This window comes from Magallana gigas, chromosome 1 (assembly GCF_963853765.1).
Source record: "Magallana gigas chromosome 1, xbMagGiga1.1, whole genome shotgun sequence".
Taxonomy (NCBI): Eukaryota; Metazoa; Mollusca; class Bivalvia; order Ostreida; family Ostreidae; genus Magallana; species Magallana gigas.
The window spans coordinates 39,722,605-39,738,148 of record NC_088853.1 but is presented as its reverse complement, the minus strand read 5'-3'; the positions used below and the strand labels follow the sequence as shown (position 1 = coordinate 39,738,148).

Genomic DNA, 15,544 nt, shown 5'->3' with positions numbered 1-15,544 from the left:
GTATGTATTAAATTGAAAGTAGTCAAGTCAAAGAAAACGCTCAAGCTCATAACAGCCTCTGAAAACGGATTTTGAGGTTAAATGATGCAAATTTAGTGGTTCTAGCAAGGTACTGTTATAATGTATTTTTATTGTAATAACTAAGCGCAAAAATTTTCCACATACAATTTTAAAGAAAACCTCAAAATATCTACAGTACGAGTTCTGAACTAGTCACCAGACGACTCAACATCATGTGCTTTTCTCTTCTTTTATGGTGATAGAAAACGCACGCTTTTTTTTTACTCCCAAATGGCTAGTATACTAAGTATATGACATGGTTGATTGCCCACCAAACGGGACTCGAACTACCATTTGGGGGGTTGTGCCAAACCTGCTCATGTCGCGAAGGAATGATTCGATTAGCGATGCCCTTTTAAACGTTAATAATGAGAGTAAAAGTATACACTATAAAAATTACGTCAATATATGCCCTTAAAAATTAGATATTAATAATAAAAACAAAGGAATAAAACTGATCAATGCAAAAAACAGCGGCAGTATTCTTAAAGTATAAGAGAAAGGAAATGCAATTTTAAAAAAAATCAAAACAAAAGGGAAAGCTTAAGTAAATACCTGGTAAACGACACTGATTGAATCATCTCTCCTGCAGCTCTGTGCATTCGTAAGTCTATGATTATAGATCAAAATCTGCTCGGACATCAAAATAATATTTTTATATGATGATATTCTTTTAGAATATTTCAATATAATGCTTAAAAAATGGAGTTTATTTGATTTTCAAGCAATTTGTTTGTCTAAATGCATTGATTTTACAAAGGTTTTTTGATAAGATATTGCCATGAGATAGTGTATGTGCATTTTACCTCAAACTTGGTTAGGGGTGTAAATGACAAACATATCTGTGTGTTGAAGTCGTAACTGGGGACTATTTTTTGTACGATATACAGCTCCTCAGCAACGACTTCCAGATCTGTGTCCTTACCCTCTGGGTAAGGATAGCAGATCTACCCTCCATTGCTAACTGCACTTCTTTCCGCCTTGACCTGGTATAAACAACACCGGTCTCACCAATCTGAATTATAAATCAAATATAAATATATATTATATACACTTGTACACACTTAAAAAGACATCGACGTACATCATTTTTACACTTACACTTTTTTCTTGTAATTGGACAAGGCAGAGTCTCGTGCAGTTGGGCAAAGAGGTTGCCTCAGCCATGCAATAGACTTGGGGAGAAAAAAACTCCGTTCTAATTTTCTTCTCCTTCTCTGTGATGTCAAACATTATCCACAAAACTAGACATAAATGCATATAGATATACAGCGTTCATTTTAAAAAGAAACGTACGACTGAGTACGTCTTGAGTTCAACGCCAAAGGTGGGGGTGAGACGTTCCATTGACAGGTCGATAGCATTTCTCAGGCTTCAACGACACAACCAATTTTTTTTTGAAGCTCGAAATGTTTTACATAGTTTATCTATCAAATATTCATTTTACCAATTCAGTGCATATTGATTTCCAATTTCTGCATATAATGGAATCAAAAATTAAAAAAAAAAAAACTCTCTATCAATTAAAAACTCAAACGGTGCATTATCATTACTTCGAAGTGTGCATTCGCACTGTACACTGTATATTTATACATGCAGTACAATGTTGCTGTTCTTTCGATGTCCGTGGTTTTTAATAAGTTTCCTTGTGCCGTGTCATTGCAGCTTAAAACTGGGCTTCTCTAAACTTCAGCGAGGACACAGACTGGACAGGAAACTGATCCAGACATTCACAGAAGTCAGTTTCTTGGACTGTGTGACGGAGTGTATGGTGACACCACGGTGTAAATCAGTCAACTATTTCAAAGGGGCTAATTACTGTGAAATCAATTACGAAAACAAGGCGACAGCGGAGACAAGGTACATGGACAATGCTGGATGGGTGTACAGTGAAAAGGAGCATTGGCCAAAGGTAAATTTGTTAAAATCCATAAAAACAACTATCTATACTCTGTGCAAAGACATTTATGCAGCACATGTTTACTTTTCATGTGGTCTGCAGAGTTCCCGAAACCAGTCCAAAATCTGTCGGACAATTGTCCTCTAAATATTCAAAATTTACAGGACATTTGTCAGATTTACCGGACATTAAAACTATTGCAAAAATATGCAAAGTAAAATAAAAAGAGTTGTTTTAAAATGTTTCAGACTAATTTATTCAATTTCTTACTCAAATCATTCAAACTCCCTTTCAATTTCAAGAACAATTTTGTGTATCAAATAGTTATTTAATTCTTCTGGCTGCTCAATGTCACTTTCACTCTCTAAAGACTCATAGTCATAATGTCACCTTCTTTCCCTCTTCTTTTCTTTTTCACCATGTTGCTCTTTCTCTACTTCTTCTACATTAACTTTTCTTTTCGCAGTACTCTTTGTTCCCCTCGGTGTCCATTTAATCGGCCACATTTTTTCGAAATCATGATCAAATAGGATATTGACTAACGTGTGTAAAAGAAAAAATACGTAAATCCGGATTAACAACAACGCACGTTTTAATATTTTTTATTGCATGTTATTGAAATACTCAACTAATAAATTATCTCTGAAATAAAATAATCAACAGTATTAGACTTTCTGTCTCGTAAATTGTTTTTTTATACAGTGCTGGTCTGTAAAATTTATCGGACATTATGACCGATTAAATTTAGATTTTACGGGACCCATTCAAATTTTACCGGGGATCCCCGGTGGACCAGTGCGTTTCGGGAACTCGGGGTCTGTGACACTACCAGCGAATCATGTATAATTTATTTAAATAATAAGACTATTTTTGTGGTATGTTTTTTTCCTGATTATTCTCTATACTTTCTATATTTATTGTAACTTGAAAATCAGAATAGTAGTTAATTTATTATATATTTATATATTAATTTTAATTAATTTTAAATGTGCAACAAAATCCTTAAATGTTTTAAAACAGCTAAGCACTTAAAATGGTTGACAAACGCGCTAAGATATATTGTTTGAATTATATGATGAATTTCAATCCTATTAATTTTTATTAATGAAATTACCAAAGAAGAACCGGTTTTATGCTAGATTCAAGTGTTTTTGTACTTAAAAAGAAACTAGTAAGATTTCACAAGATGATTATATTTGCTATGAAAAAAGAGATCGTCAATAACAATAGATGCTTTTGTATATGTACTTTGGGTTTAGCGTTATCAAGTTGTATATGGTGAGAAAGTTAATGGTGTAAACATTTCATTAAACTTTAATTGGGGGTATTACATGTACTATAGATTCCTAATGAAACGCTCACAAGTGTGTTTGACACTAAAGGAATCAATGTTATTATATACAGTAGCGATCAGACCCAACCTAACACCAGAGTAAACCCCAACTAAACCCAGGGTTTACTTTTTGGGTTTACTTTTTCAAAATTTGGGTCCACTGCGGGTTTACTTTGGGTTTACTCGGGGTTTACTTTGGATTTACTCGAGAATAGCTTTTGAAGTCAACTATACGCACTGAAGTGTGAAGCAGACCTGTATTTGATTCCTGTCCCATGTATATTCCGAATGCACATGTAGCGTCTGCTTTCAGGATTTACTTCTGATCGGGGTTTACTCTCTGTGTCCACTCTGGGTTTACTCTGGGTCCACTCTAGTAAACCCAGAGTAAACCGAGAAAGCAAACCCAGGGTTTAGTTGGGTTTTACTATCTGTTAGGTTGGGTCTGATCGGTACTGTAACATTCAGCCTATTAACGTACGTGAATAAATAGTCATTTACCTGGACGTTGGTCAGTTTAGAGATAAATAAATATTATCTGTTTGGATAAATTATACATGTCAATTATTTAGAAGGTCACGCCAATAAAATCTCATTATTATATGTTTTTCCAAGATGAGTTAGTCGTAGTAAGAGTTTAAGAGTTAGAAATTGAGAGTCAAGAGACAAGTTGTCCCTCTTATCCGCCTCGTTTCATCTGACTGTTTATTTTGTTATTAAAGACGTTGTTAACTCAGGGTTTAAGTTCTCAAATTCGGGTTGTTATAAAGTTCAATGTCATGAGTAAAATGTGTTCTAAACACATGTGTTAGTTTATATACACTTGTTTCAGCTTCTGTGCATTTCGGGTATTAAATGAATTAGTGAGTGGGGTGACGTAACTGAGACGAGAAATCAGCACAATTTTGCAACGGAGAACAGTTTTTCAAGTAATAATTTACTGTAACGTGTAACGTTCAGACACATTAATAATTTACAATTCATGTGTTTTCCGCAGCAAAAATAATAAAAATAATAATAAAATCTACCGTCACATTTAAAAAAATTGATCCAGCAGCCATTTATTGCCACCACGCAGGTTGAAGCAGCTAGCAGAAAATTAGTAAAATCATCAAGGTACTGCGGGCACTTAAGCGTGAAAAAAAATGTGCTTTGTAATCACCATATTTTATCGATATCACGGTTACTGCATAATTAATTTAATTGTTGGATGATAGAGAAAATAAATTTGACGCAGCAAAACTTGTTTAACAAAGATAATAAATTTTGTCGACCGGTCACGTGTTATAAAACGTATATCGCCATTTATGCAAGACAGTTTGTTTACACCGTAAATACACATGAACCAAAAATCAAGCCAGGTCTGTTCATTTCCTCTGCAAACCGAAATCAACAATTTGATAACCAAAAAATAGAAATGAGGTATGTCTTTTAAAAAGTAGTCTTAACCCATTTGACCATGAAATAGAATAAGTTAATTACATGTAGCTATGCAAATATTCTGGCAAAAATGGTATGTAATAAAACAATATTGTAGATGTTATCATAACAAAGAGCAAGCCTCCATGTTATTAATACATAGACTGATAAAATGGAGGAATACGGGTAACCAATTATGTTATCTGTTACACACCGCGGAGTTTCAGACTGAATAACATATCTTTTCGCATCTACGATCTGACAAAAATTGGCATGCGGTTCAAAATTTGTCATGTTATCGGACCACTTTAAAACGTTCAAAAGTCCGTTGCATACAATTTTTGATATAAGCACGCAAATATACATATATACTGTACATTTTGATAAACACTTTTTATTTCAGAGTAGGTTAATTAGGTTTTATTTACAATACGCTCTTGTGTTCATCAGTGTTTTATTTGGTAGGAACTGGCCGGATCCTGTTCGAACTCAACCTGTGAAATCAACCAGACATGTAAACACAAGAGATATTCTGAGGACAAATTCTTTGAATGTGTTTTGTCAGGTAATATCACCCGGTAACTTGTTTTAATGCAATTAGATACAATTAATCAAAGTACTGAAGAACTGACGGGAGTTGATTTTGTCGATGTTTATTTATTTTAAAATCAATGATATGTTATTTTGCATGACAAGTACGTGTATTTTCTAATTTGAAATACATGTACGTACATTTTTATAATATGAATTTTTGGACTTTTTCGACAAGAATGTCGAGAAACCCCCCATTGAATGAATAATGTTAAATAATATTTAAAGATGAAATTAATTCATTCAAACTATTTATCAGTGATAGAAATATTTCTCCAAAATTGTGTGGATCCAAGCAATATTGAACTCTAGTCTCGTTCAACCAAGCGCGTGACTGACACCGTAAATCTCCGACAAGGATTTACGGAGACAGTCGAGCGTCGAGTTAAACGAGACTTTATTTAACTCTGGCGTATGAATACATACGACTTCAAAAAATATTTGAATTGTTCGTCCCATTTAAAATCTGACTATTTTCAAGGTATTTATAAATAAGTTTCCTTGAAAAACAATCCTTAAGCATACATTACATCGAATTCATCAATTATTTTCAAGAACTAAGTCTTGTCAGCAGGAATGATTTGTACTGAGGTTCCAAACACTGTTTCACTTTCGGTTTGTCTGAGTAACTGCATAAGAGAGTTGATTAAAGTCAACTCCCCAAAATCTACATGTGTTACATCTACATAATTGGTTATCCTTATGCATTTTGACAAAACTCAAGTGTCGAAAAGAGCTGGGTTTTTTTAAACAAAAGAACTCATCTAAACAAAATTAATAAAAATCTATTTACTAAAAATACCAATATACTAATAATAGGTCCAGAAATTTAACCACAACAGACTAGAAAAATTGACAACTTTGTCGTACCTTTTTGTAAAAGTAAAATGTAGCCTCTAATCCTAGGTATTGATCAATTTAATTTCAGTGTTGAAATTTATTGTGCTTTTATTGATAAGATTGTGGAATTCCCGATAAAAAAGGAATAGATCTGAGTTCAATAAAACGTGAGGACGCCATTGGTATACACAGGAGAATACATGCCTCGTGTTCTGACGGATACTCCCAGTCTGGTTCAGGACGGCTGAACTGTCAGTCAAACGGAGAGTGGAGATACGACATTGTCTGTACAGGTGAATATGCTAATTTGAGGAAGTAAATTATTCATGCCTTAGTTTTGAATGATAAGTGCTATCTTAAAAGAATGTAAATGAAACCAAGAACTTTTTTGTTTTAGTTTCAAAAGCACAAAATGTAAAATGAAACGGGTTTAATAATTTTGTTTTCGATATCACGAGTACTGAGCCATATTCACAGCACCAGCAATGCCAACAGTTTAGAACAATGCAGTGAAAGTATTGTTATGTATATTGTTTGAAAATAGTTATATTTAGCAAATAAAATGATTGGAAATGTTCCAACATGAAATAAAACACGTACAACTGTGGAAAAAATTACGTACTAAAGCGTGTATAGCATTTTTAAAGGACAAATCTTTTTAATAATGATATACGTAGACCATGGAAAAACAATGCATTCATATCTACATGTATTAAATATTTTAACTGTTTGTTTTCTGTACTTTTTACAATGTCTTTTCTTTGTTTTTTCTCTTGAGATAAAGGTCTTCATTTAAAACACCATCAGGTACAAACTTCTCCAGTCTGCACTTAACTTGAAAACTTTTTGAGGAAATGAAAAATCTAGCACACATAAATTTATTTTAACATTGAATCTTCCAATGTCTTCGGGTTTTATCAATTCATTTTATCGCAAGTACCCAATATTTTCTATTAAAAATGGAAGATGATTAGCCTGTCTGAACATTGCATATACATCTTTTTAAAATACGAATGTTTTCTGTAATTAATGTAACATTACTTTTTTTTCCTGTAAAAAAATATGAAACGTGTACATGTTACTATATTTTGATTTGGAAAAGAAAGAAAAGCAGAGTTTTTTTTTAAACAAAATTTAAACTGTGTATTAAATATGACTGAATATCATAATAATGTCGATCTTATACAAAAAAAAATTTTTTCTGTAAAAAAACTAGAGGTACTGTGAGCAAGCTCACAATTGATACCCCCCCCCCCCTGCTAAGATAAAAATCATAATGCGTGTATTTTTCCAATTATAGAAAATATTGGATGAATCTATTTCATCGTCTATTTTCTTTAAATAACAACGGCTCTATTTATTTTTAAAACTGTTGGTCATAAGCAATATTTGTGTGAAGTAAGAACATTCAATGCTTCTCCATAAGAAAGATAATGACCGGACACAAATTTTGCACTTTTTCTGCCAGTGACCTTGACCTTGCCAAAATGACCTTGGGTCAAGGTCATGACACACCCTTTAGTCCTAAGCAATATTTGTGTGAAGTTAGAACATTCAATGCTTCTCCATGAGAAAGATAATGACCGGACACGAATTTTGCACTATTTTTCCCAACGACCTTGACCTTGCCCAAATGACCTTGGATCAAGGTCATGACACACCCTTAGGTCATTAGCAATCTTTGTATGAATTAAGAACTTCAAATGTCTCTCCATAAGAAAGATATGGGCCGGAAACAAATTTTGCACTTTTTCTGCCAGTGACCTTGACCTTGCCCAAATGACCTTGGGTCAAGGTCATGACACACCCTTTAGTCCTAAGCAATATTTGTGTGAAGTTAGAACATTCAATGCTTCTCCATGAGAAAGATAATGACCGGACACGAATTTTGCACTATTTTTCCCAACGACCTTGACCTTGCCCAAATGACCTTGGGTCAAGGTCATGACACACCCTTAGGTCATAAGCAATCTTTGTGTGAAGTAAGAACTTCCAATGTTTCTCCATAAGAAAGATATGGACCGGACACGATTGCACAGACAGACGGACAGACAGACAGACGGACAAGGTGATTCCTATATACCCCCCAAACTTCGTTTGCGGGGGTATAATAAAGATGGGGGGGGGGGCTGTCTGTTAATGTGGTTATAATATTCAATTTTAGTCCCTGCAAAATTGTTAACTGATGAAAATTTTACTACGAAAATGTTTACATACGCAGACAATTAATTATGAATATGCTAGCAAAAGAAATTTTCTTTACTAAGTTAATCGATTTTTTACGGAGAATATTTTTCAACCTTGTATGAATTTGTTTATCTTCATTAATATGTGACAATGCAAGCATATCTCTAAGCAAAATGTAAAATTACAGTTTCTCTCTATATACAATGTTTATGATAATATATTCGCAATGGTTAAATATAAATTCGAATATAAACCCATGCATCTTAAGTTATGTTAGTTAAAAGAAGCAAAAACTGGTCATTATTTATTCTAATTCTAAATCGTAATAGATATTGATGAATGTCTGAGCAACCCATGTCAGAATGGAGGAACGTGCATTAACAACGATGGATCTTTCACATGTATGTGTCCAGATGGTTGGAGAGGGACACTTTGTATTCAAGGTAACTTTTCTCTCTCTCTCTATCTCTGTCTCTATCTCTCAATTGTTTATCACTCTGACTCGTTAAAAAAATAATTGATATGTACCCTCTTTTCTCTTTGAATTGTTATCGCCTATATATATAAGCTACATCAGTCTGAAAACTTATATATAATCGTATTAGTAAATTATGTTCATTTAAAAATACTGTTACTGTATACAGGGGTATTTCCGCCCAGTGTTATTTCCTCCCCTTTTACTTGCAAACGGATTCGCACCGTCTTGATTTCACCCAGACACAGTTGTGATTAAAGCAAGATAATTTAAAATATTGGAATTAGCCCAGCCTTGAATTTGCCCGCTGACAACGACGCCGCGAATGGGGCGAAAATAAAATGTGGGCGAACATTTCCCTGTATACAGTATGTATTATGTATTAAATTTAAGGCGACGTTTAAACCATCACATAAGCTTTTGCTCTATTTGATACTGAAGTATTTAATGTTTAACATGATTATCAAATGAAAAAATGCCTTCAATCTTTCCTTACTAAGTAGGAATATACCTTCATCACCTGTATGTGGTATTTTTGTCCCTAAGTAAATTCGATACGCAAGGGCATGCTCTTCGTATGAACAGTTTCTATGGCGAGGCAAGCTACTGACAAACAGGTTGATAAAACAGGACTATCAACAGTCTCGTTTGAAGTCTTCTTTTCGTAAGTTCTATGGTCGATACAAGGACCTTGTCAGCAAATACAATCTTCCACTGGTTCGCATGCTGACTGTCGTTTTTCATACTAATTGTTAGACCATGATTAATCACTTAATTGTGTACGGACCTTACCGGGGTGTTTTTCTTCCGATTATGACAAAGAGCACACGGCGGGAGTGACCGGTCAGCAGAGGGTGCTCACTCCTCCTAGGCACCTGATCCTACTTCTATGATTTTTGGAGGTCCGTGTTGCTATGCTTTTAATTTGTATTTCGTTTTATGGATTTTTGAGATGGTTGACGGTTTGTTATTGTCATTTTTTCATTAGACTTTTAACCATTAAGTTTCTGACATGTGATATTGTAACATGTGCACGGTATGGAAAGTAAACCCTTTGCAGGGAATTAGCTGGGGTATGTCTAAAAAGCTGAACAATCAAGAAAAATACGCGGATATTAGGAAGGGTTGAAATCTGAGAGAAATCACTATGGTGAAAAATGTACTCATTCTGACTAGTAATTTCAACAGAAAGTAGTGATTGGCCTTATAATAGTGATATAAAGGTATCTGTGCTGAATGGGAATAGGAAAAAAAATTAGCTACCGTATTTTGAAAAACATCCCCTGAGTACAGTGAATTGTGCAATAAAAACTGTCCTCTGCCACATTTACTTTGTTGCAAAATTCTAAATAGAGGTCAAATGCAGAAAATAAACAGTGCAAAAAATGTAGATGGGACCTTTATGTTCAACATGTAACATATTGATGCTAAAAAGTGTTGCATACAAGTCATTTAGCTATCCTCAGAAATTGAACATTTTTAATTACAGCTCTATCTATCAAAGTAAATTAAGCATTCCACGTAATAAGCAGTATGTTCTTTTCATTATCATATCTTAGTTTTGGATTATCGTTGACAGTTCTGCCGAATATCGCATTAGGAAAGTCTGCCAAACAATCATCAACGAAATCTGACTTTAACGCCGCGTATGCAGTGGATGGCAACAGAGGAACAACCTTTCTTGTAGACAAGTGTACACACACAGATGATGGCGACAAATCTCCCTGGTGGAGTGTGGATCTGCAGGCTGTGTATTACATTACATCTGTCAGAATACTCAACAGAGGAATAGATAAATTCGGAGGTAAGTTTAAAAAAAACTATTGTTAATTGAATTGAAATATAGTAAATCAAGAGAATACTGAAGTTTTGATTTGGGTTTTTATGTCCATACCTTTGATCAAATAAATGAAATTAAAATGGTTACCCACCCTCCCTCCCCCACAAAAAAATCAGTGTTGATCTGGGGTTTTTTTGTATTCTCTGCAAATAAAAGTTGTATAATTGGTATTATTTTGCAATAATATAACACGATAAAGAAATTAATGCGTGAACAATTACTGCATGACATACATGAATGGGACAATATGTCAACTCAGTTTATAGAATCAGAACATTCGGATAGGATTAAATGAGATTTTGAATACGCTCGTAAGTATATTGAAAATCATAACATTAAAGATACAGGTTTTTTTTTTGATATGTTATACGGAATTCGAGATTCCTTTGGCTCTAACCCCCTTTATGATATTCGATACTAATGAGTATGAGGAATACACCCAACACACACGTTATATAAAATGTAAGGGGGTTCAGTCAGGAACAGAAAATTAATATTATAGCGGTGATTAGTATGTAGTCGTTTTTGTCTTTAAAATGACAATACAAGTGTACTTTAAAAATGATTTCTCTGACAGTAAACACATGTTTATTGTTATAATACTAATGATGCCTACAGGTTAAGTACTGCTGATGTTAATCTCATTCCTTCTGAAACAGTATGACAGGTTTGTGCATTTCTCACTTGGAGTCCAGGTTTTTAAACTAACTTGAATTTTACTGCTAGCCATGTGAGCTACTAAACTTCGTCATTCCAGGAACCCACATCAAAATTTAGTTGCCCACACTTTTAATTTAAAAAAGATAAAAAAAGAGGAATTTTTTTTTATTTCATTTAATAAAATGCCATTGTACATGTACATATATATTCATTCATATTGAATTTCGATTTTTGTTAAAATTTTCAAACACTTCATTTTCTAAAATTCATAACTCAAGTCTTCTTTGGTTAATCCATCTCTTATTACAATTAAAAATCATTTTCTTTTTCGGCTATCATGTATAACAATGCCGAAATCAGTTAGACGCTTTAAGATTAATATTTCCTGATACACTATGAAACGCTTGACTGATGAAGACCTTTAGTAGTCTTGATCCTCAAGACGTTTAGGCTTCACAGTGAAGATAGGTAAAGATAAGCGTCTGAATGATCAACCTAAATGAAAATACGAAACATTCGGACAAATTTGGAAAAAAGATGTGTTGGTATCAGGAATTGTTTAATCGCCATGTGGGCCCCTGGAATTGCATTTTCAAATCGCCCACACGAAAACTTAGTCGCAAATGGCGAGTGGGCGACTGCTATATTCAAACCCTGGAGTCATGGAAAACGTGTATCACATTGTTAAGAGTTTTAAGCGAATTTTCATTGTCTAGCAAGTTTTGATACATGTACACGCAAACTCTTTAATTGTACTTAAAATACCTAAGAATACATAAGTATGTATCTACAATGATTACCAATCCAATCAGTATGTACCATACGTATAATAAAATCTTAATGTTTACTGACCTTCTAAAAATGGGGATATAACTCAGTGGGTAAAAATGATCATTGTAATGGAAAAGTTTTACATGTTTACATGAACAAAGACATAAAAAAGTATTGAACACAGGTATATTCTGATAAAATGTAAACTTCATTCTAATGTTTGATTTATACCTCTATTAAGTCCAACACATGATAATTTTTTTATTGCCTTAATATCAACTTTTATAACAATATTGTTTGAAAAAAATACTACTATGTGAATATATATGAATGAAAGACTGTTTTAAAAGTCTTATGGATTGATTTGTTATAAATACTTTTTATATGAAAAAAACCAGTCAATTTTCATGTGAATTTTGCATAATTTTATATAAATTTGACACTAAATATCTTATTGCATGTAAAAATGCCCAAAAAATCGCAATTAAATTATACAATTTTCATGCAAATATCATGCAAACATATTCGCATGTGAAACCTTTCATCGAATTTCCGCATGATTTTCTAACGAAAAGTAATACGCATGAAGATAGTGCGAGCCACTTTTCACTGTGTAGGGGTATGCTTCAATGAGGGATCAAATATTAAGATAGGAATACAAAGATTATTTGTTTAAAAAACCTTATCAAACACCAATCGGCCAGAATACTGTTACATGTACTTGTGTAGAAGCATTCTCATGAAGTGCAGATTTAACTTTGTTGTTTAAAATCAATCAGCCAGAAAAGATGTACACATACCGTGTATGAAAGCATCCTTGGGTAGATTGTATTCAAGTTTGTTTAAATCAAATAATCCCTCCTCCATGGACGGAGATTCTCTGTGAAATAAGTATGTTTGGTAGCCTTCGACTTTCACGTAGTCTTTACGAATTCAACATTCTGATAGGCATAGAATGTCATACGTACAAAGGTAGCACTTTGACTGTCCAGACAAACTTTTTTTCAAAACCGCCATAATTGTTCCATCCAAAACTTTTTGAGGGAATTTTCATTCTCCGGACATCATGCTCTGTAACACTTTTAGGACTAAACCATGCATTTCTTAATTGTTTCTCGTGTTGCTAGTTTTCCGAAAATCTAATTTTTTGGTCGTGAATTAGTTCGCTAAGCATTACCTAAGCATTAAAGAATTCATTTGTTGTAAGTACATGTATAATACTTGAAATGAAGGATTGTAAATTTTTGCCTGTCAAACTCGCTCTCATTATATCACGAGTTCGTCATCTAGAACCACATACCATATTTGTACGCTGTATTATTACATTGCAAATTTTGCTGTTTGTGATTTTTTCCAAATTGTTGTGCGGTTGAAATATTTTTGTTGTTTTAAAACTTCCATTGCCATCACAAAATTTGTTTGCAACATTACAGAAGACATCTTATACTGTCCTAGCTGACAAATCGTAAAAAGTGCTCATTGATTTTGCCATTGCAATTTAAAGGTTACAATTTATTTAGGCTAACTAATGAAATTACGTAGTTGTTAGAATATATGAACAGGTACTTGTCGACAATTGGCATTAGGCATGTTTAGTTTTTACCTGGGCTGCTGTATATATGCTTTATCCCAAAAACAAATGGGGTTTGCATGAAGGTTTTTTGTAGAGTATCTTTTTTGCAAACTAAAATTCCATGAAACTTTTAAATTCAAATATCTAAAAAAAAAAAAAAAAAAACCTCAAAATATTTCATTTTTCCCATAAATTAATTTAGAATTTAAAAAACAATTCACTGTTTGATATATACTAAACGTTAGTCGATAGTACATGTATGTTTGCATTGTATGTCCATTCGGAAAAGGTCCATTCCACTGTTATACATAATTAATAGGAACGGGGGGAGTAAGAACGCGGGTTGGCTATTAAAGGAAATTGTAGTTCGAGTTTATTATGCATCGGAGAACTAAAGCTCCTGGTTTTGTTCAGGAAATGTATCATTTTTTCAATGATTCATTTTACTTTATTTTGCATGTTGGAGTTTTAATTGGGCAATACAACTTTTGAAAAAAAAAAATAAACATTTAAACTGTTTAAATGTTAACGTTGAGGACCTGTCAAAGATTCGTAACAAAACAAGTTATGGCAGCTTTGGATGATAACTTTGTTTCGGCATTATGCAGAAGTTAACAATACTGGGAAACGATGCTTTCATGAGCACCTTACCGCATTTCACCAAGTTATGGCCATAAAATCATCTTTTCAACTCGAAATTTGAAATGCATGTTCAATCGATTGCATACAATGAAAATATAACACGTGTCCATAAAATGAAAAAAAGCTATGAACTAATTGTATATATCAAAAGAAATTTGTTAATACATGCAAAATACATATAGCCTGAAGAGAAAACGAAATGTCTGACTGTACACAAGATGTCGTTTCAGATAAAATATCCGATAGCGTGAGCACATAGAATTAATACCTGAATAGGAAAAAATGACTTGAATAACTTTATAACAGTTGATAACGTCTAGACTTTAGGAGTGAAAAGTAATTTTTTTTTATCACAAAGATTAATATATTCCCCTGTAATGATGTACATGGATGTTGCTTTTAAAATCATTATCGCAAAAAGTCAAAGGCTTCAGGCCACGACCACCTCATCGTAAAAGCAAGCACACCATTCACAAAGCTTGCAGCTGTATTTTTTTAAACAGAACCGTGGAAAAAATAAAGCGTTCTGTTTAAAAAGCAAACTGAATCGACCCGTGCAACTAGTGTAGTAGCATGTTGTTGTGTTCTGTACATACTTTAACGACCATAATTTGTCTTTTATTTAGATGTGTCATTCCGGCTGCAGGATGTTACTGTCACCGTAGGTCTGAAAGAATCGGACATCAGCACTCCCTGCGGTTTCTTTGTTGGTCCCGGTACTGCGTCACAGCTGGTCGTCATCGATTGTCCGGCATCAACACAAGGGAAATACGTAAAGATCTCCAAGACAACTGAGTTTCTCGCTCTATGTGAAGTTGACGTGTTTGGAGTCCCCGTCTAATCATCAAATGATTTGGTGTCATAGATGAGAAGTTACCGTATAAAAATACATGCATTTGTTTGTGCATCCCGGATAATTTATTATGTATCTTTTTTTTAATTCAGCTGGACAAGTCGTACTTATGCCTTCAGTTAGTTCAAGCATACATGAATCTTTTACAACATAACCAAAGCATGCAATGTAACAGCACACTGAAATCTTGTAACGTACCGAGCTACTTGTACTGCAAGGGGAAAGGTTCGTGCCTGGTCTTTTCCAGGGTTTGGGTGTACACTAACAAAGTCTTATAATATAATTATTTTCTATTGATTGTCAAAAATGATTGGTATAGCCTAACCTTCCTTAGGTTAATAATCAACAAGTAATTTCAGGGAATCTAGAATATTTACAAACACAACAAGGGTACAATAAA

At 33.6% G+C, this 15,544-nt stretch overlaps 1 protein-coding gene across 1 annotated transcript; it reads left to right on the top strand.

The window, feature by feature from the left end:
* Positions 1 to 1,594: 1,594 nt before the first annotated feature.
* LOC105327050 (uncharacterized) lies at positions 1,595 to 15,312 on the top strand. The gene is made up of 6 exons (XM_066066969.1): positions 1,595 to 1,972; positions 5,178 to 5,277; positions 6,263 to 6,436; positions 8,660 to 8,773; positions 10,385 to 10,609; positions 14,918 to 15,312. Exons 1-6 carry the CDS (start codon positions 1,664 to 1,666, stop codon positions 15,130 to 15,132), a joined length of 1,137 nt encoding a protein of 378 aa, XP_065923041.1. The 5' UTR covers positions 1,595 to 1,663; the 3' UTR covers positions 15,133 to 15,312.
* Positions 15,313 to 15,544: the final 232 nt, after the last annotated feature.